This window comes from Accipiter gentilis, chromosome 30 (genome assembly GCF_929443795.1).
Source record: "Accipiter gentilis chromosome 30, bAccGen1.1, whole genome shotgun sequence".
Taxonomy (NCBI): Eukaryota; Metazoa; Chordata; class Aves; order Accipitriformes; family Accipitridae; genus Astur; species Astur gentilis.
This window is the reverse complement of record NC_064909.1, coordinates 20,732,152-20,758,938: the sequence shown is the minus strand read 5'-3', so window position 1 is coordinate 20,758,938 and position 26,787 is coordinate 20,732,152. Positions and strand designations below refer to the sequence as shown.

At 42.1% G+C, this 26,787-nt stretch overlaps 1 protein-coding gene across 4 annotated transcripts in view; it reads right to left on the bottom strand.

The window, feature by feature from the left end:
• Window positions 1-26,787, bottom strand: part of TTBK1 (tau tubulin kinase 1) — a 121,909-nt gene that overhangs the window by 55,264 nt on the left and 39,858 nt on the right. For 2 of the 4 annotated variants that reach the window (XM_049833559.1, XM_049833560.1), the window contains exons 4-9: window positions 25,633-25,706; window positions 21,997-22,137; window positions 20,786-20,890; window positions 4,052-4,117; window positions 2,437-2,529; window positions 1,580-1,705 (exon numbers count right to left, since the gene is read on the bottom strand). In XM_049833559.1, the coding sequence (XP_049689516.1) occupies window positions 1,580-1,705; window positions 2,437-2,529; window positions 4,052-4,117; window positions 20,786-20,890; window positions 21,997-22,137; window positions 25,633-25,706 (605 nt within the window). Of the gene's footprint in view, window positions 1-1,579; window positions 1,706-2,436; window positions 2,530-4,051; window positions 4,118-10,269; window positions 10,429-11,420; window positions 11,453-20,785; window positions 20,891-21,996; window positions 22,138-24,715; window positions 24,820-25,632; window positions 25,707-26,787 lie in introns of those variants that run through there. The other 2 variants (XM_049833561.1, XM_049833562.1) reach the window with 2 other exon arrangements.

The window sequence follows — 26,787 nt, the reverse complement described above, 5'->3', positions numbered from 1 at the left end:
AATTCAGATGCCACCTGATATAGTTTTTAATCTTTCACAGTAATAAATCCAGTTAAATCAATATAAAGACATCTCTGGAGCTGAGATGTTTGGAGAATTTGCTGGCTGGAATAGGCCTCCAAGTCAAGCTAGAAGAATCAGTGTTTGGTGGCAAGCTGCAGATGCCAGACTTTTGTTGGGGAGTTCCCTTTTGGAAGTCTCTTCCCAGAGCTGCACCTGCAAGAAACTGAAGGTAAAGAGGCAATTCACAGCTTCAGACAAATCCCCTACTGTGAAAACGCTGTTCATGATTTGTACTGCACTAAAATTGTCTGGAAACATCTCCTTCCATTTCCATCTGAAGGATGGCTTTTCAGTATTGCCAGGACACAATTATTTTAACTGGAATAGAATATAGGAGGATGTAAGTTCAAAAGGAGCTTTGGAGATCTCTAATCCAACCATCTGCTCAAACCAGGGCTAACTGCAAAGTCGGATCAGGTTCCTCATTCAGTCAACTTTTGGAAATCCCCAAGGATAAAAATTCCACAACTCCTCTAGGTACCTGTTCCCTACTTAAGAAGCCTCATTCTGATTTCCCCCCAAGATTCAGTCACAATTTCCCTTGCTGCCTCTGAGAAAAGTCTGCCTCTTTTCTCCCCGCAACTGTCCTTGAGGCAGTGGAAAACAGCAATCAGATCCCCTCTTTGACTTTTCTTCTCCAGGCTAAACAAATCCATCTCCCTCAGCATCTCCTCAGTCCACTTCCATCCCTCTACAGCCCTCCATCTTAGTGGCAAATGTTATTTTTCCACTGTACTACCCAGAATGTATTTGCCTTTTTTTTTCTTTTTTAAAAAGTTGTGGTTGCTATGCTGCAACATGTACGTGGCTAAAATACAAAAGCATTGTTGGAGAGAGTTTGCTGGAACACCCTCCTACCATTTTCCCACTCATTTGATGCACTATCAACAGGAGCAGGCACTCATATAAGACTGCACAGATCTGCTAATAAAATGTTGTTTTCATCATTCTAGCTTTAATGTACAGAGAAACCCACTGTGATAAAAAAAGGGACACAGAATCAAGTTGCCTCAGTTATATTGTGTTGGCTGAGCTATTGTAACCGATCACATACATGCTGATAGCAAACAATGAATGGGAAAAAAAAGTATGTTAAGATGAGTATTAAAGAGAGAGATAATAATAGCTAAGGCCCATATGAGTCTGCAAGAAAACAAAGGGCTTGGTGTGTACTGTTAAGCTGTTGGCATAGGCTCTGCAGACTTTGGCATGCTGTGATAAAATTCTGTCACATTTGGAGTATCTCAACACTTCTGTGTTTTAATGAAAGCCAAAAGTACTCTGTTGCTTGGGGAGAGGTTTCTGGTCTGAAGCACAGGATTATTTTGGACAGGGTGGTGGAAGGGGAAGAAAAAACTTCTGAGATGTTGAAGAACTGTCCAGTCCAACCTTTCTCTCCCAGTCCTAGGAAAAGTATTCCTCAGCCACATATGAACACGTGCATGGGAATGTTAGAAAATTCAAACGCCAATCCAGAGTGCCATGCATCAGATCGGTAACAAAGAAAGGCGCCTACCTGATAGTCTGGCTTGGTGAAATAGTCTAGACTTGCAATATGGTCCAGAAAAAGGTGGAATTCTGAAGGCATGTGTTTTAGCAGCATTCGGTGTTCATACTTCTCTTTTATCATGCCAACCTGCTCCTGGAAAAAAGAAAATATCTCAGAGCCAAGAATCTCTTCTATTGCTTTGCATTCATACAGTCTTATCATTCCTGGAATACCATCTAGTCTTATCATTCTTGGAACACAGCCTCTTCTTAGACCCAGTGCTGTGTCTACACACTTCTCCTGTGTGGTGTCCCTAGCAAAGCGAGGTTGATCACTGCAGGCAAAGGCCAAAGGGGAATCCTGAGTCCAAAACACACTTCAGAAGCTGTCCCTTTAGCACAGCCTTCTGCACAGGTGACCTGTTTCTTTCCAGGGATTTTATTCTCTAGCACAAAGTATTTGCAAGACAACATGAACAGTTAGCTTTATTCTGTTTAACTTTCCAGTTGCAATTCCCATTTGGCTTGTTTGGCATGGCAAAGCATTATCCTTCCACCTTTCTAAAGGCCCTGTTTATCTGTCAAAAGGACAGCTCAGCCTTTCTGCTTTTGTTGTCTGCTTTGCAAGAACAAAGTCAAAGTCACCTGATCAAATACGATTAACAACGTGCATAAGAAAATATCTAGTTACTCCAACTAAGACAAGCTCCACATTGTGCATCAGAACACACAAAAGCAGGTTAGCATCTTGCAGCAAGATCTGATGAAAAGCAGGCTCTGGCTTTACTTCAGCAAAAAGATGCACTGAACTGCAGGAGGAATAGTAAGAGTCATAATAATAAAAATGTAGCACCCTATCTTAAGCAGAGACCCGAGGTTTCCTACCTTATCTTTGATCTTTCGCCATGGAAGCTGACCAACCGCAAACTCCACCAACATGTAAAAGAGGGACCACAGATCATCATGTCTACCCATCTCCTGGAGAAAAGAGAGACGAAGACTGAGGAGCAAAGTTCCATGCTGCTCAGTAGTCCCAAGTGTGCTCTCCAGGTGAGCTACCTCATTTTAAAAAGCAGGAAGAAAAGTCATACTTCCTATTCAATGATTAAGGAAGCCAGATTAAAGATGCAAAATCAAGCATTTATTAAACTTGGCAATGTCTAATACAGTCACCTGAATAACCTCATTTGTTTTTCTTTTTGTGAATATATTAAGAAAGAGGTTTTTATCCATACAACAAAGCACACGTTTTCCATAGGACTTTCCCTCACCGAGTATACAGGAGTGGAATATTTATTAATGGGACGTGGAATAACCTAGATTAAGAAAAAAACCAAACTTTGTAGAAAGTGCTTTTTGTCACTATTTTTAAACCAAATATCATTCAAACTCTTTTCACAAGACAGCATTTACTCAAGGACTTTTGCAAAACACTCATCATCAAGCACCACAACAACGTACAGATTTGTAACATTTCCACATACCACTCTCCTCCTGGCCTAGCAAATAGGAAATTGAAACATGGGGATTAAGGCTGAAATGGTCAAAGCACATACAATAATTCTTGGTGCTCAACATCCAATGTCTAGAACATGATTTCTAAGAATAGCATGCATTATACAGCAATTTTTGTGTCTAAATATACCTTCAGCTGATGCCAGCTACAGCTGGCACTATCCAGCTCTTCCAAAAATTATACCTCAGGTTTCTCAGTGTCTCCCAGGAAACAGAATGAATTCATGATGGCATTCAACTGTCCTCCCCACATCACACTTTCCATCTCCTGCATACAATAACTTCTTTCCCTAAAAAACCTTGAAACTTCCTCATAAGGCACAGGTCATCCTACAGATTCATCCCAAATAAGGCCAAAAACCTGGAGGTAATGCAGGAGGGCTGATAGTTTCCATCTGGTAAGGCACATAGCGCAGAACCAGAGGACTTAGGGTTTACTGTCTAACCAGGAATGTTACTGAAATAGGACGAACGAGTGTTTTGAGAAGAATGTTGGATGAGACTTCTGGAAGTCTTTAGAATGAAACAGGCCAGACACTACGTAAATAGTGGCTCTTTTCAGGGAAAAATAAACCTAGCCTTCACTAGGTGGCTCTTCACCTGACAGCATGATGTTAATATTAAAAATTCCAGATGGAGAATGGATTTGGGGACTCGGCATTTGGTAATTCACAGCCAAGTGCTTCTAGAAACTAGCAGCAAGCAGGCTGGCACTTAGCTGATTTTCACTTTAGTGTGGGGTTTTTTTCCCTTAAAATGCAACAATTACAATTATTAAGGCTGCCAACTAGAGAGGATCCAATAACTGAATCACAATTTTGATTTTACGGCCAACAGCCTTGACTACCTAATGGAATTCATTTGACATACTAACTTCTGTAGGTAACAAACCAGAACCCACGCCTCTGACTTCTCTGCTCCTGAAAACAGGCTTCTGAGGAGAAATAACCTTGCTGTTAACTCCTTACAACACAAAAATACTCACTCGGTTTTTGTGTGCATTCACCGAAGCGTAGCGGACCGTTCCTCGAAAACCAGCAACATTGCGAGGCTGAAGGGAGACAACAGAAAATATCAGAGACAGAGCAGATTACTAAATCCCCTATGCAGCTAACTCCTGAGAACCTCTTGTCTATACTGTTATTCCATATGTACCCAAGGGATACAAAGCTCTTACTGCCTTCATCTGCTCTAGCAGCCAGCTAAACAGACAGCATTCTCCAACTCTGCATTTCTAGAAAAGCTTATTTTACGGAGAGGGCAAGGTAGTTACAGTGACAGGTTAGAATAGTAATAGTCTAGGCATAGAGCTAAGAACATTATCCAAGATCATATTTTCCTTTTTAAACTCCAGGTCAAGGGAAAAGCTAGTAAAGAAGTGCAAGTGCAAAACTGAGTCATGAGTAACATGAGCTAAGCAAAGCTTGAGTGCAGCCTGGTCAGGACAAGAACGGGGATCCCCTACTCTGACACACGGCAGGTGACCATATGCGTTTGCTGACACTGATTGTCAACATCCTCTGTAAGACTTAAATTAATTAAGAACTTCTGAGTTTCAGAGTTCTTGCCTTTTTTTCCAGATTCTTCCCAGTATATACTAAACCATGTACATTTATTTTCTCTTTCTCTGATTCTCTTGTTCTTTGTGTCCTTGGGAATTGGAGGCTTGATCTAGTGGCCTTGGGCAGAAGGCAGTCCTCCCATGACTATTCCTCCAAGCTGGTGGCTTTCTCTGTTCTGGGGGCTGAGCAACACTTTCAACTCCTTCCACTGCTGCCTCCACAAGAACATCAGACCAGGCGAGTTCACTTACTGAGGATTTCATTGTTCTGAAAAAACTGCATTTAAATAACGACATCCACCAAATCCTTTCAGCTTAGCTAGAAGCACCAGAGTTAACAGCAGTACTTTCAAAATTCACGTGGCAAAACCCGGTTCAGGTCCAGACACCTTCCATCATAAGGCTAAGCTTGGGCAAAGAACTACTACTCTTGCAGAAATTTGATCGCATTAATAACAACTCTAATTTGGTAACTTGTCCCACTTAGGTCAGTTGATTCATGTTGTTCCTTCAGCTCTGCCTACACTTTCAGAACTAAGCCTAAAACTCTGCACTTTTATTCCAGGGCACCCTTCTGTCAGTTTAAATACGTACAATTCAGTTGCTTCTTTTTGGGTACAGGGAAGTTGCTCTGAGTTTCAATACTCTCAGAAAGAATAAAACTTCAAATGTTTTTTAAACAAATTCACCAACACTGGGCCACTAACACAGACCTGAATGGTGCATAATGCAGCTCTTAAGTTATAGTGACTCCAAGCAAAAAAAGCTACAAGTCTATCTTATGACTCCTTTATGTTAATCAAATACTCCTCAAGGAGAACCTCTATGCATATCCCATGCACTTTAAGCAGCATTTAATCTTGCAGGACACCAGCCTGAGCTGTAAGCTACTTATTTAGCAGCAGGTAATAGTCGAGATATTATATTCGTGATCATGTACTTCATTCCTCCCGGAACATACATTTAGGATTTCCACTGACAAATGATTGCAAAGTGTTTTTCAGAATTCCAGTGAACTCAGTGACTTGAGTTCCTGAAAAGCAGAATACTGGCCACTGGAATACATCTGTTGGAATCAGCCATCACCATAAATGTCCTCTACATATTCAAAAGCAAGAGGACATTCCGCTTTTCCATCATGAGTGGAAGCTAGTGTGTTTGGATACTTTTCATGAGCCATAAAATAAGAGCGTATTGCGAACAATTCCAGTGTGCAACCCGTAACGTTTTCAGAACAAATATCGTTCACTGTTTGCAGTCCATGGGTGTTCGTCTTTCATGTCTTTCCCTACTTCAAAGTCTTCAGTTATCAACTGTGTATGTACTGAACCAAGTATACCGCATGTGCTGGTTTCAGTATGGTTGGCAATGTCTCTGAAAATCTTTTTAGATCAATACTTACTATTTCTGGCAGACAGGCTATCTTTGCAGTCTTTAATTGCATCTATTCTGAAAATAACTCTAGGCAGTTTGCAAATGTATTCCCCTCCTCTTTCAGAAGCAAACCAAAAGCCCAGCCATCTTTTAACTGTGCATCTGTCCCACAGCCAACAACCACGCCAGTCCGGCAGCTGAACCCAAAGGGCTCCCGCTCCAGTCCTCTCTCGTGTGGTACCTCAGCGAAGGGAGTGCACTGCAACTGAGCAAGACTCTGCAATTGTTTTGACAGGACGTTGAGAGATTTGACCAAAATAGGCAGATGCTAACTGTGTTAACAGCATCTTTTTCTCATAAAGGTTTCACCTCTTTTAACCTTATTTGACTGCCCTGCCAGTCACAAGGCAATTAGTCAAGCCTTTTGACTGCATCACTAATCACTGCCATCAAATATTTCCATGGCTGTGGAGATACCTTGTTTTTCATCCAAACAAGCAGCTCCTGCCTGAGCATTTATTGTAGCACATGCTGTACACCCAACTGTTATTGACTTTTCTTCTGAATTCATCAATTTTCCAGATGATTTCTTTACACTCCTCATTTCTTCCAGTGAACAAATTTCATACCACCACTGCATTGCCCAGCAGTGGAAAAGAGCTTGGATAAAGCATCCTTGCTGTCCAGACCGGTCCACATTTGAAACAGAACTGAAATTTTAACAGTTAGGAGCTTCAAACTCTGGAATCATATATAACCCAACTGGTTTGAATCCCCCGAATTATAAGAAGGCAATAAGCTAGCAGGCTGAAATACAATTTTAAACTATACATGATTTATTTTTAAATTTTTCTACATCAGTATTACTACCAAAAATCTTACTCAGGCTAAAGTATATCTCATCCTGCATTCAGATTGTGTCTAGCACAAAGCTAAAGTAACTTATTACACAGAGCTGTCAGGGAGATGACAGAGATATGAAGTATATTGCGTTGTGTTAGAACCTGGTTTAAAATGACTTTTAGCTTGGGAGAATGTTTTAGATTGCTACCACAGAGCAAAAATTATACTCTGCGTTCCTTTTAATGTATTAGCAATGTACACTACTTCACAAAGACAGATTTAGGTAACAAAATCCTGTATGAAGTGGATGCATTGTTCCAAACTGTGCTCTTTTGCACCCATCAGCTTTTCATCATTCTTCAGTTCAAACACTCATGATCATTTGTATTTTAAGTGTCAACAGTGTCTCCCTTATGCTTCACATGAAATCTGTCTTTCCTGTATACGCTCCCTCTACTCCAGGAGTGCTCCTATTACCTCATTAAGCTGAATCCCTGCTCCTTACACCACGTTCATACACAGAGATTAAAATTTTTCCTCTTGCCTCACTGGTCCCTAGGCTGGTATTTTGAACGTCCCAGTTTTCATCTTCCTTCCTGAAACCTTGTATTTGGATGTCAGTACTTTCCTCCTGCCGTTTTTTATGCCTGTGGTACTTGTGGGAAACATGACCACTGGTTCCTCCCCAACTTTCTGGAAGCCTGTGCAAACACCTCAGGAGATCCACCACCTTTGCCCCTGGCAGGCCTGCTGTCATCTAGGATCATTAACCCACCTCTCCTGGAAACAGGAAAAGGATTTCCAGCAGTAAGAAAATGAAAAGAAAGTTAGCACAGATCGAAGAGAAGGTGGTAAGGGGAGAGAGGAAATGCCACAGATCATGGGAAGCACTTGGAGATATATCTTGAATTGAAATGACTTGTTGGAAAAGTTGTGATAAGAAGGAAAAGTGAAAGGATGCTTTAACTGAACTAAAAGGAAGTATTTCGGTGACTTCTAGGGATCTCCTGCTTCCGTTAGTTAGGCTCATAGGGGAGACGCAGGAATATGCATCTCCACCTCTTCTGTGGAGACAAATTCTGCACCTCTTAAATGCGTTTTGACTTGCTAATTTAAACAGCAGCACTTTGTAGAATCATTAATGACAGCAGCATATTTTATCCCAGTGGGGAGTCAGAAATGAATAGAGGAAGCTGGAGCCAAAAATGTAAGATAAGAGAACTCCCCTCCCCTTGCCTCTGAAACCACAGAAGTGACAAAATCACAGTCTCTGGCACCACCCAAATGTCTGCCAGCCCCTCAGGCAGAATCCCAAGTGTTCTAGGCCTCTGCATCATATTTAGGTAGCTGTCACGATCCTGCTGAAAAACAAACATATCATGAGGGAAAAAAGAAAACCAGGTGTAATTCGGACTTCCATATATAACAAAAGCACAAAACAAAATGAAAACCCAGAAGCATGGTGATGGCTCACTCACAACTCATAGCAGAGATGGTTACGAGCAGCGGATGGGAAGCCAACGCATCAAACACAGCCTCAAAAGAAGAGCCCAAAAGAACTGTAAAACAGAGAGAAACCCAAAGAAAAACATGATAAAAAACAACAAAATGAGAAAAAAATTAAACAGAAATGAATCAAAAAACAATTCAATATTGTATCCCTCCAGAAACCTGGGTCTCTTGTTTAGCTGTTGCCATCTCCCAGCATCCTTCCCAGGGCTGTTGGCTCATGCTGTATTTAGTTTCATTTAGACACAAAGTGTTGAGTGAGCCTGTGTGGTTTCTGAGTGCTATGTAAAGTGGTGAGAGGGGTCCCTCTAGAGACTAACTTTGCCCTGCTCACGTATCACACCTAATAGTATAAAAAAAAAGCTGAGAGCAGAGATGCATACAGCCCAACCACAGGTCAGTTGTACGGTTCTACTGTGATTTTCCTTCCTAACATGATCTGATACCTACACCTCCCTTCCTCCCCCAGTCAAACTGATCTAAGAACCAACAAGGGGAGCAAGTTCTAACGTTAGCGCATAAGTTTCTAAAAACGAACAGAGATGTCCCCCTTGGGTTTCCACCCAAAATATTTGTTTTTTTCTGCAACCACCACCTTGCCTTCTCACAATCTCTATACAATCACTGGCTTTCCAACTTTACAGGCTTCACAGCTGCCAGCTTCAGGCATCTTCCCCTTCCCTGGTGACTGCCGTAGGGCTCCAACTAGAAATAGCGGGGTCTCTGCTGTCTGGTGGGATGCAGAATGGTGGTTTGAAAGAGAGCAGAATGAAAGTCAGTGCTGCTTTTCGGCCACGTGCGCAGTCACTGTATCTTAAGATGTCAATCACACAGTATAGAAACGTGAGGGCCACCCTGATTGAAGGTTATTCTATTGCATAACCTTAAAACTCAATTCAGTAAACTGAGGAAAAGACCTCGGCTGAGAGATACTTATTCCAACAGAAATCAACTAATAAAAAGCAATGAACCCAATGGAGTTTATTATTCGAGTCTCAGTATTCCTCTTCCCTAAAAATGCGCAAGTTCTAAGAATTCCGTAGACTGTGCGTGAAATTTAGTTTTGAGAAAGTTACTTAGCAGTCTCCCACTATTCCTTCCAAAGCAAAAGACCTGAAGGAGGTGAGTTAAAATGCCATCTTTCCTTCTTTACTTTCGGAGAACTCAAGATTTCCAATGGATTTTAACATCAGAAAAGTCCAGGGTAATCATTTTGTCTTTCTAAATAGCATGCACCAACCATCTCATTGCGTGGTTCCTGTGCCAGAATACGTGCTCTAGATGAGGATGCCTTTCTCACATTAGAAACAGGGCTAAGAATGAGCATTTTTAAATCAAAAGCGTATTTCAGCTGTAATCCTATTTTTCAATTATCATTCGATTTTTATCAAGAGAATTTTGGCCTCAGAGCTGCGCTTGTTTCTTACATGCATGGTCCCATTGGGAAACAAGTAGCACAGAATATCCCCATGGAAAACATAGGGAGCGCTTAGTAAGAAAGACAAGTTTTTCATGCACTGTAACACAGAGCAGGGGAACCACTGAAATGGCAATATTTTGGAGAGCATTAGTCACATCTCATTTGGGATTTGCAGCTCATAATGCTTTCCTGGGGTCAGAGGGAGAAGACAGTCCTTTTCTACCAAAAAAGAAGACGACAAAAGACAGTCGTGGCAATCACTGAGATGCAGCAGAGCTAAGTTCCAACCTCTCCACCCCTTGCACAGACATGAAAACCATACCTCCCTCCTTCCAGACTACACCCTCACCCCTAAGCCACAGGGTGCTTTGAGATGCAAGTCAAAGAACAACCATGTTGGAAAGGATCCCTTTTGCACAGAATAATTGAATATTTATTACCAAGAGAGAGAAAGTGTATGACAGGCACTCTGTAACCTGGCAGCAAATGCACTTACCTGATGGAGGGGAGACTTGACCTGCAATCCAACTCAACATTCACTTGCCCGGGGAGTGAAGCCCCTGTTCCCTCACCACCAGACACAGTAATAGTTTCCTGTTCCCTCTCTGTAGTCCAGTGGGAAGAATAATCAGAGCTTCAAGTGGAACAGCATCGACTGGAAGGAATGACACATTTGGACATACTGTATCCCCCCTGCAGCTCGGCAGTAAAGGCGCTCGGAAATGGAAAATGGGATCTCAGTTCCCTGCAGGCATATATGGGATTTGAACCTGAGTTGTCCTTCCTTTTCCCTCACCCCTGTAGCACAAGACCTCTAACCAGAGCGCTGCTACACAAAAGAAAACCACCGACAACCTGATGTAGACGATCTGAGGTCACCCTCACTGAACCAGGGCTTGCAGGGGAGGAAAGCAGAGAAACAGCTAGTTACAACAAGATACAAGAGTCCCTGCTTGCTAATAGATTTTCAGATCCACCAGCTAGTCTGCTTTTAATACATTAATTTCAATTGCACTGGCTTTCAGTAGTTGTAATGTTTTAAATCAGAATGTGAACTCGCTTCTCAAGTCCAAATTTGCTACTCCAACAGTGAAAGTAGCAATGAGAACCTTTACATAATTTTCACGATGATCTGTTTTATAACTAACCCATACTCAGAGAAATGGCATTTCTATAATATATTAAATGTGCAATATTTTTAAAGACATAGGTCCGTTTTTTTCTTTTCCCCATCTCTCTGTGAACCAATGTGACTATGCTGTGCTTTCAGCCTTTTCTCCAATTACCTTTTTACAATACAAAGTTCGAGACAAAAATCATAACCCTTCCTAAGCTAATATAGTACTCCGAGTACCGCAGGTCCACAAATCTGTTTATTCTACTGCAAAATGTTCATCTCCTACATAACATTACTGCTTTACATATATTTCAAGCACAAAGTAAGTATAAAAGCTACTGGGCTTCTACGTTTGATTATTTGGGGCTCTTACGAGGTAGGATTTAATATCCTTTGTGTTATAGCTCATTTTCCAGTGGGGGGAGAACTATTTAGTAGAAAAACATACCATACTCTCCTCTTCTAATGCCTTGTTCACTGCAGCAAAGTTTATTTTTAATACTATGCACAAACATTTGGAAAATAAATACCTTTTTCTCAATTAGCTGACAAATTTCTGCAGCCTTCATCATGCTCGTCTGAACAGGCTATGCACTGTCCTGCCTACAACATCTTCTTTCTGCCCACTGACTCACAGAGCCGCCCTCGCACATGTACAGTATCTACAGCAAGGCACTGCAAACTACTGCAGTGCAGTCTGAGCCACGAGGAGATCGAGATGTAATCAATGGGCTGCAGCTGACTAAGCTAAAAAAATGCTTGCTGAGCATAACGGCCCAGATCCTGCAACGGGAGAGAGATTCCAGGAAAAACACAGCCTCTCCTCTATTTTCAAATAAATAATTAAGACCAAGCTGCTAAACCCTTAACCACTTTCAATTAATATTTGTGGAGCCACAGGGAATATGTTTCTGAAGGCAGGGTGTCACAGGCAGAGAAAAAGTATAATGCTTTCTGCATTGCACGCTAGTTACAAAACTAGCAGACCTGAACAAAGACCAGTAATGATCAAGGAGTTATTGTCCAAACCCTGACCTACATTAGCACAGAAGACCTTCATAACTCAGAACACCTCCACTATACAAGCATATGCTGTTCATCATATTATCTGTATAACAGCGTTCATGTTTATTTTCCCCTCCAAGTTCAAATTTTCTTCTCAGCCTTAGTTCTCTGTATCAAACACGTTCTGCTAGTCCAGCTCTCTGCTATAAAAATTAATGCAAGATAAAAATTTTAACTTGTACACTTTCTATAGAAGATATTTGCACAATTTAAAAAACCCCAACTTTTCAATTTACTCCCCAGTTGTTTAGTTCTGTTGTCCTAAGATGTGCATCAACGCTGACTGCTTATACTGCTGCATCGCAAAGGTGGGTTGTACAACCAGGACATCACAGTGAACAAAACTGCTCATGTCTTTATCTGAACCATGGCACAAGACTGCATCTAGAGGAAATAATAGTTAAATCCCTAAAATGGTCTCTGCAAGCTGTAATATCAAATTTGTTATGAAAGGTCTTGTGACTCACCTCAAAACGGACGTTTTCATGGGAGGGAAAAACCAACCAAACCCAAACAAAACCACAAAGAGAAAACTCAATTTGTTTCTCAAAAAAGTACCCTCTGCATCTGAAAGCACTTATTAACTAGAGCTGAACTAACAGATACCCTCCATAAGGCATCTCCCCTTAAGCAGATCTCCAAGCCTTCCATGACTGAGAAACACGTGGCTTGAACTACTGCCCACTTGAAACTTGGATGGAAACTCTCACGCTGATAACAAAGTATTTGACCCATCAGCATAACCATATAAAACACTATGCTTCCTTGCCACTGAAGTTGTAGAATAGCACAAATCCTGGGAAGATCCCATGGATAAAAAGGTATTGTGGGGTGTGGGAGGGTGCAGAACGTAAGCTTGAAAAACAAGGACAGTGGCCTTGGATGAGGCAATGGGATTGTTTTAGGTATTTAGGGAAGGAAAAACTGCTTCCTACGTATCAGTAGTCTGGACAAAGGTCAGATTGGTCCAACACAACACTGTCCCCAGCCTACTTGTATTTCCCAATTTTCTCCTCCAACGTGGCAAAAATGGAGTGCAAATGTTCTGCAGGAAGACAATCGATATGGAAGAAAACACCAGTTCTTTCACCTCCATTTTTTTAAATGTTTCTAAACAGATTTTATATTTACCCATTCCACAACTGCTGCTAGCATCACACTATGACCAACACAAAGAGAAAGGCTCTTTGGAAGAACAAGGCCAATAGATGCTCAGTCCACCTCAGATCTGCCTAGTTTTCTCTCAGGTATGCTATGAGAACTCTGAAAAGCCACCCCCATCTCATCAAGGGTCACAACAGTGATCTCTGATTTGTCCTGTATTCCCTTCCCGATGACTTCTGATGTTTGAGCACCTTCTTTAAAGCTGTTGAGTATCAAACCCATGTTTTCATGAAGCTATTCCATAACACCAAGGTCTTACTTATCAGTGATACCTGTCAGCTCAGAGGTCACTATCATATATGTGAAATTACAACTGTTCTCCCCGCCAAACACACACCATGAGCATCACCTTTTATCTACACAATTTCACCTGCCAGTTTATAGCCCCCCCCACTATTTTCTATAGCTGGCCCTTACCTTTACCACAGCACACTCTGTCCCATCGCTGCTATTTAGACCAGTCTCTGACCTGTACGCATGTGCTGTATTACTCTTCCCAATGCATGCTGACTACCTGCGGCAGCAAGTGATGCCTCATGAATAAATGCAACCCTTTATAGGTTTAAATTTATCACTGAGTATCTTGCTCCTATGTAACCAAAGAGAACAGAGGTGCTCTCATTCAATTCTCAAGGCTTCACAGTATTTTACAGACTTTTATAAAATTACTTTTATTCACCTTCTTGCTCAGGTTATAATCACAATCTTTTCGATCCCTCGTCACGAGAGTTTGTCATTAGTGTCTTCTGAATACTGTTCAATACGTTCTTTGAAACTGGATGGGTGGTATCTTACACATCATCAACTGTCACCTCATCTAGATTTGTATAAAGGCACTAAAAAATGTTTTGTAGCTTTCATCATCGTATTCCATACGGACCATAACAATTGCATCACTGGCTCGATGCATCTCTTCTGGTAACCTGCCTCCAGTCCTAAAGAAGGTGCTTCTGGATATCCTACATGTAGGGTACATGTAGTTGGGCAGATGCAGTCCCCTTGCTTTCTGTTTAATCTGGCATGCGCAAACTGATTTTTAAAAGGTGTAATGTTGGTTCAGACCCCATGCACCAGAATGAATACTTGAAAGTCTCCTGAAGAACAAAATCAGTAGAAATGTGTCTAGCTGGGAGGTAAATAGGAAAAGTCTACACAGCTTTTCTAAGGGAAAGTAGTGCATCACCAACAGTGTTCTCTGCAACATTTGTGCATCTAGACAAAGGCAACCTAGCCCATATAGTACAACTGAATTTTCAAAAATGTCAGTCCCTGAGAAAGTTCACACTCTAAGAAATTACACTGCAAAAGACAATGCTTCTCTCTCATTTGAGCGGTGGCAATTAGAGTTGTCCGTTAAAGAGGCAACAAACTCTTAAATACCTGCACACAACAAGAACTTTACGATACAACCTGGTCAAATTTGCGTTTTCAGTTTCCCCTCTGCTGTTACATTATCTGTCATATCATAGACAAGAATGTTTTAAGATCAGCCAAATTCAGAACCCAATTTCCTTTAGATCAAAGTTTAACTGCGAGATAGTTGATGTTTAACAAAAACTTTGGCATGAAAAGCATGAAAATGTTGATTTAGTTTTTCCTCTATTTATGAAATTTGTAAGCAGCACAGTAAATAGCCAACTAACACAGCTGTAACAGCTGTGACAGCAATTAGCAAAACAAGGGTGCAAAGGGGCCCAGAAACTTTGCTTGGGACAGTGTGGGCCTGACAGGCTGCAACGATGGTGATGATGGGCCACGGGGCTTGGTCCCCAGCACGGGCTGATGCAACTATCTTTAGCACATTGGAGACCTGAACCCAGAAAAAGCCCCAAAGGGAGGATGTGGCCATCCTCACTGGGCTGCGGAGAGCACCCGGTGCCTCTGCAGTGGCCTCATTTCTAAGATTACTCTGGCTGAGGTGTGGAGTTGTTAGGTGAAGGAGCTGTGGTGAGGTGGGAAAAGTGGTGAGCAGACTGTGTAGCATCAGGGAGGGTGAACAAGAGATCGACAAAATCTTCACAGAGCCTCTGAAAACGAAACTCATGAATGCTGCAATGCAAGGAAAAAGGGACAACTGGCAGTTATGCCCAAAGGACCAACAGATGAAGACTCCCAAAAGGAGGGAAGCTAGCAGCAGAAGGGAGGCTCCTGGTCCAGATGCTCTGGATTTAGTAACCTGGGAACTGGTGAGGAGGAACAAGACCTGTTCTGGCTCAGGGGAGCCAGCTGAGCCTGAACCAAACGCTCCTAGCAAGAAGCAAAGGTAAGTGATGGTCACTGAAGACTCCTTCCTGCAGGAAATGGAAGCCCCATCTACTGGCCTGACTTGAGGTCTCAAGAGCTTTGTGGCTTGTTGGGGGCCTGGATATGGGATGATAAGGACAGATTGCCAAGGTTTGTGTGGCCCTCTGACTATTAACCCTTGCTGCTCATTCATGGGAGCACCAAAAGCACCTGTTTTTCAAGGGCTGACCTTAAGTTTAATACTAAGAGTGACTACTGATTTGGGGGCGTAGGGGGCCGGGTGCTGTCCTCCTAAATCCTGCCAGTGAGTGGGAAAAACTTAGGTAGAAGTGGATGCATCCTGCAAATCAACACCTAGCTATCAAAGACAGGGCTTTGGCTTCTATAACCATGGGTCCCTCTTTAAGGAAAAAGGACTGTTGGTGAAAGAAGGGACCCATTTGGCGAGAGCATCTTTGGAAAGGCTTTGCATCTAGGCTTGCTACCCTAGTGAGGAGGGCTTAAAGCAGGTACAATAACCATAACCTGAAGAGAAATGGAAGAACAAAGGCTGTGAGGATGATAGAAGCTCTCATGTCTCCCCTGGGAAAGCAGCACAACCGGTGGCCCACCTCAGATGCCTGTCCACAAACACCTACACACGCGAAACAAACAGGAGGAGTTAATGGTCCATGTGCCATTGCAAAACTATGATCTCACTGGGATTACAGAGACTTGATGGGACAGCTCGCACGGCTCGAGTGCTGCAATCAGTGGAAAGAAGGACTGGGTAGGCAAGGAGGTGTGTTTGCACAAGAGTGGCTTGTATGTATGAAGCTCTCCTTGGAGCAGGCAATGAGGAGACAGTCACTACTGATGAGTAAGTGATCAGCACCAACTAACACAGCTAAGGTAATGCTAAGCATCTGCTACTGACTGCCAGATCAGGAAGAAAAAGTAGATGGAAGCCTTTTTAGACAACTGAAGGAAGCCTTGCAATTGCAAGCCTTGGTACTCACAGGGGGCTTGAATAACTCTGCCTGAAGAGGCAATACGGCAGGGTGAAGCAATCAGGAGTTTTCTGGTAAGCATTGAGCAGAACCAGAAAAACAAGAAATGAAGGTTCAGAGTTACAAAAAAAGGACAACACTGAAGAGGAGCACAGTTTCTTCTCTCCAGCATTAGGTCATTCACCCAAAGTTTGGAAGCCTCAGGTTCAATAACCTCCTCTCCTACAGGAGTTCCTGCGTTCTCACCTGACAGCAGACTACAACAAACTTTGTATATTTAAGCCGCAGGCAGAATGGGAGCAGTCGTATTGCGATCTCTCTCATTGAAGCTTTATAGCTTTGCACAAAATTAAGACATATTCCCTGGAAAATGGACCTCAGGAGTCTCACAGCCCTGGAGATGGCCCTGTTTACTGCGACTAAGTCATTTTTCCACTCTCTGTTTCAGTAAATATGTAAGTATTGGGCACCAAAATGTTTTACTAAGGGTAATGGACCAGGAATACTTTGTGAATTATCACTGACAGTGCTCCCTTGAGAAATGGGAAATCCCAGGTCAAACATACCCTGCTGAATACAGATCACAGATCTTAACCAGTACTTGCAACCTTTCAAACAGGAGAAAGTGGGGCTTGGAGGGGTGGGGGGAGCAGTGAAGAAATCAGCATCTCCTCTAGCAGCTTTGTCAAGCTGCCCATCTTTTCCTTCATTTCCCTGTCCTCACAAGTGTTTGAAAACAAAACCCTCTGGAAAGATTAAATTCTTTCGCACTAGCAGTCTGTCCTGTTTATCATAATAGCCAGAGTCCCTCCTGCTAGCCAGGATGTTCAGTCTGACCCAGATGCCAGAAATGCTGACAGTAGCCAACGTAACAGCCTTCAGCCAGGCTCTAAGCAGTTCCCAACACACAACGGACACCAAACGGCTACATGACTGATGTACATCTGCTCTACCTGTCCGAAGGAGTAACTACCAAAGACTGACTTCTACAGCCCTCAGAGGAATATCAAGTAATGAGACTGCCGAGAACAGCCAAGTTCCCCTGATTGCAAACAGAGGGAAAAATTGTTACTGATGCTTCCTTACACACATTCTGGCCCCAACGATCTTCTGTCTTCGTAGTGCAATATGAGTTTCTACAGACTGTTATCCAGGAGATTTTTGCAACATCTGGCAAGGGGCAAGTGGTAGAAGGGCGAGACTGTTCCCATGAAAGCAAATCTGTGCAACAACAGCTTTTTTCCAAAGAGTAGCATTTCTGCTAATATTAGCATCCCACATAAGGTAGAACAGTTTTGTTTTCCTAGAAGCACAGAATAAATTCAGATTCAGAATAAATTTGGATTTCGTTAAGCCAAGTGGCCCATAACTTTATAAATGCTGAGCAATCGAGTTGAACTGTCAACTAGCTATCCTCTGTAAAAGGAGGATACATACAAACCAAATACATACTACTCATCAGAAGCTTAGCAGAATAACAGCTCCCTAGGTAAAAGCTACTGTGGTAACCCTTGAAAGAGGGTCTGGAAAGCCAGAGTGGTAACAGCTGAGGATGGAGGAACTAATGCTCCATGAAGATCACGGAGAGTAGAAATGATCCCGCCTCAAAGCTTTAATCAACCTCTAGAAAATCAGAATGAGACCTTTTTAGTGACAGTCTATGCTATGTGCCTACTAAGGAACTCCTTGACTTTTCATATAAGAAATTCATACTCTTTGGCATCAGTGAATTGCACATAAAAAGTAAATACATAAAATCAGTGCCAACACAGCTTTCTAGAGGATTTTGCTCCACAGAATCACTGGCTTTTCCCTTTTTCAAAATCAAACTTGTTTTCAAAAAACCAAGAAAAGTGACCAAAAATAAGAAGGCAAAAGCTAAGTCAAAAAAACAAAATAAAACCACAGCATCCTAAAGGCCAGGCCCATTATCTGCATTACTAGCAAGTCATTCAGAGTCTTTCTGAAAAGCTGACAAGCAAGATCGAGGTTATGAATTTCAGAGGATGTGAAAACAGCAAATACTTTTTATGGTATTATTCATGAAGTATGACAATGCTTCTGAAACTGTAGGAAACTGCACAGAACCTACTTGAGCAGAAAATGTTTGTTAATAAATGAATACGATTGACAGCAAAATTCAGACATGCTTCCAGAAGAAGCGAGCTCCTTCCCCTACCTATCTTGTGTATTGTACCTCAGAACCAAATCACAAAAAAACCTAGGTTCAAGATGATCGTGTTATAAATTTGGGAATTGTATTCTTCATGGATAAAGGCACTGAAAGAGAATGGAGGAAGAAGAGTCTACCTTACTGGCTTGAAATAATTTGGTGAAATAAAAGATAGAGTTCTTAATTAAAAAAAAAGAAAAAAACACAAAAAAATCTCATTTCACTTTTCGTCATACTGCCCTTTACCCCCATCTCCTTCCTAATCCTCAGTGCATTATTTGGGCACCAGTGACACCATGCTTCTCTAGGCAAATGTCTCAGTCCAGTAAGTGGGACTCAACAGTGGTATCAGGCAGCAGGGACACAAAAGGATCGAACAGCCTGGTGACTATAACAGAATGTTAAAAGGGATTCAAGTAAATATGTATTTTTTTATTGTATCATTGTTGTCAAAAAGCCTTACCACCTGAAGTGTGGCATGGCAGAATAGGTACATTAGGTATATGAGACTTTACCCGACATCCCAAACAAACCAAGACCTTTTACCACTTTCAGCAGAGCATACTCCCACCCTTCTGGGGATTCCCATGTCTTTTTTCAGGAAAAGATTATGTGTCATTAGTCCTTCTAAAAGACCCATCTGTGACAAGCAAGCAGCCAACCACCAGAACGATCAGAGTTAAGACCGGCTTTCTCAGAGTCTCGCGTCCTAACAAAGCCCCACCTCACCCATACCAACCCAAGCAGGACACAACTTGCGAGACACAGCTGAAGAATCTTTTGCTCTAAAAAACGTCAAGGCTGGATGTGGTGCTGTTTCCAAAAACAGGGCCTGGGAGTATTCTCTATGGATGTAGCAAAATAAAAGCAAAGTAATTTTAAATTAGTGGGAGAAAGGAAGAAAAGACAGGATCCAAAAGAATAGACATCTGGAAAAATTAGCTTCTTTAATTGTAAAGAAAGAAGAGTATTCAAACAATGGGACTTGAAATACAGCCATGAAACATAGCTGCTTCACTGAAGCAATGAAGAAATTTTGCAGAAAACCAAATGCCAGTTTCAATCCCTAATGGGCTTGAATTCTGACTGCAGAAAGAGGAAAGGAGTGGGGCTGCATTTTGGAAACAGCAATATGGAGAAGGGTTATCCCCAAACCAAACGGCATTGACGAGGAAGACCAGTAGTACCTAGTGTGTGTCTTTTTAAGAATAAGATGCAGACACACAACCTTCAGGGCTGCTCCCATCTACAGCTAATAAGAAAAGGCTTACAATGTCCAACTGAAAAGACTTCTAAAAAAAGAAGAAAAAATAGAAGAAAAATCCCCCAGCTCTGTTTATCTGCTAAAGACACAAAATCCACTCACTGATCTTTGCTTTATTCCCAATCCCCAACCATATCCTGCACTACAGAGTCTCTGAATTTAGCTCTCACACTGTCAACAATTATCTTGCAGATGGAAGAGATGTGCAAACCAAAAGGTATAAGCCTAGGATGATAAACAGAGGGATTGTCTTGAGCCCTCCCTGCTGGCGCTGTGTTCCGAAATAAAACTAGGAATGCTCTGACTGATACCTAGAGCATCTGAAGCGTACTGCATCCTTATGAGTGACCCCAGATAACACAGTGCTGGTAAAAGGACTGAAGATAATGCACATATCACATGGCGCAAGTTATGCCCCCTGCCCTTACCTCCCCTCAAGCAGGCACGCTGTAATAGTCCTGCTAAGAAATCTGGACAGAGGGCAATATACACAAAACAGGCAAGGGTGAAAACAGCGTTACAGGTTGCAGTTCACAGTAAGCTCAGCTTCAGAGATCAGGTCAGCCTCTAACTTTTAGCATTTTTTTCATAAAAAGCTTTAGGAACACACCGACCCGGTTCCTCAGATCGCAGAGAACTGAACTAGACCAGTCCTCTGGGACTACAGAACTTCCATGGCCAGCACTGGCCTCACCCTGTTTGCTTGGCCATAAGGTACTCAGTAAGTATTCCAAGCCTGTGTAAAACATAATTATCCTAACGGAAAAAAAAAAAAAAAAAGAAAAAAAAAAAAGCCACACACCTTGTAAGACAAAAGCAAGCATTCCTTCTTAGAATCCCAACTCAGCTGAAGTCACCTGCTGCTTCTCACCTTGCAGAAAATGCAGTCCAATATAATGACCAAGCATAACAACCACAAAACAAACAAAATCACAAAATCTTTCCATGCCTAAGCAGTTGCAGAAGTGGAAAAAAAATTACTTAAAATTTACTTACTGGCCGGACTTCACCAGTAGTGTTGGTATACTGACGGGCCAGACCAAAGTCTAACATGTAGCACTTCCTATATGTTGAAGGTAAGCGGCCCATGGCAAAATTGGACTAGAGAAAGAAAGAAAGAAAAAAAAATCAGTTTGATACTGGCAACTTGGGTAAGAGTGCATTTGTTAACAAAACTTTATCATATAGCCCCATATGCCTCTGGTGGAAACATAAGTCAAAGAGAAGAATTTTAAGATACATCTTAAACATCATGATTAGAGAATCACTGCCGTGTTAAGAAGTTCACTTTGCAGATAAGTGACTGTGGAGTCTCAAAATAACTAAAATTCACATTATCTTTGCTAAATTTCAGCTGCTATGAGAAAGAGCTACATTTAACACCACTAGCTCTGCAGTTAGAGCTCCACCACTTGCATAACAGGCTGGAGTTATTGCAGACAAACGCTTCTGTTTGTGATTCAGCTACTAGCATGCATTATTCTGCCCTAACTCCCAGAATCTCCATGCGCTGTATTGCATTACCTAAATTTATTTGAACGTTCGGACATCTAAAAACCACTGGGTTTGGTTCTTAGTAAATAAACTGACAACAAGCGAATGGAGCAGCTCTTTTTTAACCCCCATCTTAAAGTTATATCCTTTACCATAATGGATGGCTGCTAAAGGATTTCTGGGCAGTCACATTAGTGATTGATGCCTCACCTAAGCAGATGACCAACATCGTGACAGTGTTTCCGACACTGGAAACTGTGCTCCAATTTTTTTGGCAATTGCTAAGAAAAGATTAAGAGGACTATTTAGCTAAGTCAAATACATGAAATAGCATTTATTCAAGTGATGGGTCATAGAGCAAGACATCCTTTCTGAACCCCTTTTATAGTAATAATTGGTTGGACTCCAAATGATTGTTCAAAATTAGATTGCTTCGTCATGTGATCTTGACTGGTACAAGTCTGACTGACACTTACTAACCCACCATGAAGCAGCCTCTGCTGATAAAAACTAGTTTGCTATGCGCTTAAAGGAATGACAATACTATATTACTATTCTGTACTCATACAAAATAGACAATGTGTTGGACAGTGGGAGCGTGCAAGGAGGCCTAAATGCCTCCACTGAGACCTGCCTATATTCAGACTGTCTTTATTGACCCAAGCAGAACAGACAGACATACGACCAAAAGGAAAATTTCCAAAACAACATACAGGCTTGATGTCACGATGCAGGAATCCCACAGAGTGAATGGCTTCTATTGATTCCAGAATCTGTTTGCCTAATCGCAGCGTTGTGCTCAGCGTGAAAGTCCCTCGAGGCTGACTCCTTCTGAGATCTGCAAGATTTCGCCCCTGAAATAATCAATAAAACACTTAAACCATCACACTAAAGCATAGCATTTCACAGCTGCAAGTTCAGAAATGCTAATCAGACAGGTGCTCATCTTATGCCTCCTTTATTTCTTGTATATGATCTTCCAATACCTCCTTTTAAGTGATGTATTTGCTGATAAGAAGATACCAGACCATTATCTTGGGAAGTCAGCTGATGTCCTATTTGGGAAATAGGCATGGCATGGACTGCAGTGCCTCAGACTGTATGAGCCCAGCATCTCCCTACTGTTAAACCCAGACTATATAGAAGGTGATTTAAGAACAACCTTTGTCTGTTCTCTGGGCCATCTAAAGATTAAAGCAGTACAAATATGATAAGCAGGTCACGAAGCCACTATCTGTTACAGCTCATAGAAGCAGTTTCATCAGAAACTCCCTAGCATACAAGTGTCTGGCTCAAGCTCAAGTCAGCATTGTTGTGGCAACACCACAATCGGGAAAGGTGTCTATCAAGAGAATCATACCCAAAATCAGGAGAGGAGGATTTTTCCACTGGCTTAAAAAATACGTATTAAAAAAAATTGGTAATTTACCTCCAGTTAATTAAATTTCTGGGGAGAAAACAGTCTACTAGCTGTGCATGAAAATAAAGACTATTTAGCAAAAAAAAAAAAAAGGACAGACTAAACACCAGACAAATCACAGTATTCTTTGATTTCTGTCATCTCAGTTTTGTCTATACCTCTTTAGATTTGTAAAGAGAAAGAAGGTGTTAAAATGAGTATATTCTATGGCAGAGTACCCCTCTAATCCACAGAACTGATGCATTTATCAACGGATCAAAAACATTAGGAATAAGAGTCCACTGTTTCAGAGAACATGCATCAAGAACAAAAGTTATAGGGACATGCTGATTATCACTATACTGTAGAATCTCTTGATTCTGCTTCTGCAAAGACATACATGCTTATAATACAAGTCCAGATGTATTCAAACAAAATTCACAACAGAAGATCTAAAAAAGATTTCAAACATTTGACAAGAAAACACAGATTGTTCTCCGAACCAATGAAATGCCATCTATTCATCCACCCATTTCCAGTTCTCAAGTTATTTGCAGACTTTAAGGGGCCAACTGCAACTGGCTCTTTTAATGTATGACTAGTTTCTCAAATTGGTTTGGCCCGTGTTTCACTTCAGGGCTCTGTCCCTTAAACAACCACACTCGATAGAGGTCAGTTAATACAGATACAGCCAAGCCACAGCAACCGGCCCAGGTTTGCTCCTTAGCATGAACAAAATAAGACTAAGCTACTTCTCTAGTGCTTATCTTTTTTAATTTCTGTGACAGTTTACTAGAGGCAGCACAGATTTGTCACCGCTATCCTGAAAGATCCGAGTTGCTGAATTGACAGCAGATCTTTCTTTCCACTGTAAAGTGGTTCCTTGGACACCAACTCTCTTATCCAATGGTAATAGGGAAAGGCAGATTCTTCTCAGAGCCGCACACTGAAATCTGCCGTAACTTTTCCTAGCTGATTTGGGAGACAGTCTCAGACACCTGCTCTCCAGAAACAACCCAAGGCACGTGAATATCCAATACCGCCTCCAGGAAAAGACAGAAAATGAGCATTATTTTCCAAATAAACACCATCAGGCTGTCTAAGAAACAGCAGATTCAATGAGTTGCAGAGCTTAGAGCGGACACCTCAGTCCCAGTGACTAAAGAGAAAGGGAGAGAATTGCAGTATACAGCAGTCAGAGGGACACATGATAAACCATGTCTCAGCAGACCTTGAAGGAGAATTTTAGCCTGAAGAGTGATGGCGCAAAACTAGCTAATGCTTTAAGTATCAAAGTCTTCATGTGCAAATAATGAAAGGCTTTTTAGCTCTGCCTACTCTATGAGCTCAGCTACATAGTCAAGAACAGGCTAGAAAGTAAGAGATTCTGAGCAGAGGTTTTTTCCAAGGTATAGTCATCTTCATCAGGCTTGTTAAGGACAGGATTGGGGGGTTAGAAACCTTGCTGTTCCATGAGCTCCAGATTAGCTCTTTCAAGAATCATATTCACACTCACACTGCAGCAGCAGCAATAGCCAGGGTTGGTTAGAGAGCAAAAGGTTTTTTCTATCTGTAACAGCAGTTAGGATGCCAGCAGTGCCTAAAAGGCAAACCCAAGCACCAGGAATTTACTGGTTTTATACTTCTGCCTTGCCATAGAACTATGCTTCAAAAGAATCAAAACTTTATTTTAAAGAAGTACTGGGGTCTGCTGGTGTCTACTTTACTTCATTCAGCATTCACCAATTAAAAATAACCTGCCAGTTTATGCAGCAGCTGACTTCTCATTACTTAGTGCTTCAACCTTCCCACTTTCCTTTGGCATGTTCTATCGCCCAAGTTACGCATAAAGAAACACGACATGGGCTGGAAGGTCTTCAGGGGAAGGGTAGGCTTGTATTGTATAATCACACAGTGCCTTGCACAGCAAACGCCTGATCATACAAGCTGCGAGAGGACAAGTTCCCTGTCAACTCTTCTGACAGGCGCTGGAACAGGCCAGCTTCCGAGGCAACTGTGTCAGAAAGAAGCACCTTTAGTTTGAAAGTATTCCCCTCGAGCCAGGGACAATCTCCCTCTCCTTGAAGGCCTTTCTTCCATGTGTTTTTGACTCAGCCATCTCTTCCCACTTGTTCCCCTCCAACTCTTTCGCCTGTGACTGCATGCTGTAAAAGAAAGCGCTTTCGTGAAAAAGAAAGCTGTTTTCGTGACAGTACCACCATATTTGGGGTCTGAAGATCTAACTATATACGGGTTTTGGTGAAATTTCATGAACCATGCAGAGGTCCCTGCAGCTCCTGCTCTTACTGTGGCTTCTGTAGACGTTCATGTAAGACTTCAGCTGGCTAACTGATAGGAGTAGCTGGCTGCATAGCAGTGCAGTCCCCATGTGCTAGCTACCCAAGTATTTACCCATACTGACTTAATATCAGCAGCGTTCAAACAGGAGAAAACACCTTCACAGCAGAAGCCAAGCTACTGCTGAGCTTGGTAGAGACAGGGGAGCCAGAGATCACTCCTTTTCACAGAGAAGACTGTGCTGCTGGTGTGATACCACGGGCTCCCACCGTACTCTGAGCTCTGATACAAGACACGTATTTTGAATGCTGCATCACAGAGCTCAGCAGGAGATATTTCAAACAGCTGCCACTGCTGCACGATACTGTGGGTAGCTCCTGCAAGCATTCTGAATCGAGTGTTTTCCCCAGAAAATTGAGAGAAAGCCATTTTAGAGAAGGAGAGCTACGAAATATCTTAGTGCATCTTGACAACTGGAGCTATCCCAAGGGATATCACAGCAACATCACCCCTTCTCACTGTCTCCCATTCCACCCACTTTTTAGCTACAACAGTCTCTACACCAGTGCTTGGCCTTATTCTCTCACTGTAAATCCTTCCCTGTGATGCCATCTCCATGGGACAGGGTGGAGAGGGGAAGCACAGAACTCACCTGAAGCTGCATGACCACATAATTAAATTTTTCATTCCTTCCACAGCCAATAAATCTGCAAACATGATCCTTCCCTGAAAAGAAACAGAAACATACAGAATGGAACATAAGATAACAATCCTGTGATCACGAGTTTTAGAAAAATGGTTTCTGATCGAGGGCTTGTAACCATAAGTGACATCAGGCCGGGAGTTTTGCAGAACAGACTGATTTTGTTTGTACTTCTCAGTCTCGTAGCTCAGGGTAGTACTGACGTTCAACAAGAAAACCACCTGTGCAATAGCCATGAGTGGAAACCAGTGTCAGGGATCCTTGAGTCCTCAAACTGACACAGGGCACAAGTCAGAGTGTGACAAACCGCAGTTTATACCCCCACCACGAGCACGTAACACCACCACAGCCACCACAATCCCTGAACTAAACCACGGGTAGCGCACACGACCACATGGTTTACAGGTTCACTGGCAGCACGCTTAAGCTCATTACACCAACTTTACTCAGTAAATGCTGGCTTTTACACACCACCGCTACACTTGCCTATTAGCATTGCTTACCTTGAACAGCTAAACTAATGCTACTTCAACACAGATGAACTCTAATGTCAGAAACATCCGGAGAAGAAAGATGCTTATGGAAAAACTCCATTGAAACATTAAAGCATTTTCATAATAAAAGAAGGAAATAAACCCGGGCAATTTCATGTTGAGTTCTGGCGTGGTGTTAGAAGTACAAACTACACCTATTCAGGCAAAATCAAAACCAACCACACCCACAACCCCCCCCCAACACTCAGCTAGTCCTCTAGGTTCATTCTCTGTGGTACAAAAGTGCTGCTGTCGCAATGTCTACATTTCATCACATGGCACCAGGCAGGACCTAACTAAAAAAAAAAAAAAAGAAAAAAAAAAGGGCAGAACGAGCAGAGGCTGTGGTTTCAGATCCTGACCTGTAAAGGCTTTGTGATAGCATGCTCTCTGTATTAGCAAAAGGGAAAGTACGATGCGTTTCTCTAATAGAAGGCTACTCATAACAGAGTAAAGGTTGATGCACACCAACAATGGTGAACAGTTGGTTCCTGGTGGGGTTTCTAAGCAGGGAAGAGGGCAAATATCATTACATCGCTTTACCCTGTATTTCTTTGTAGCACTTGAGCAA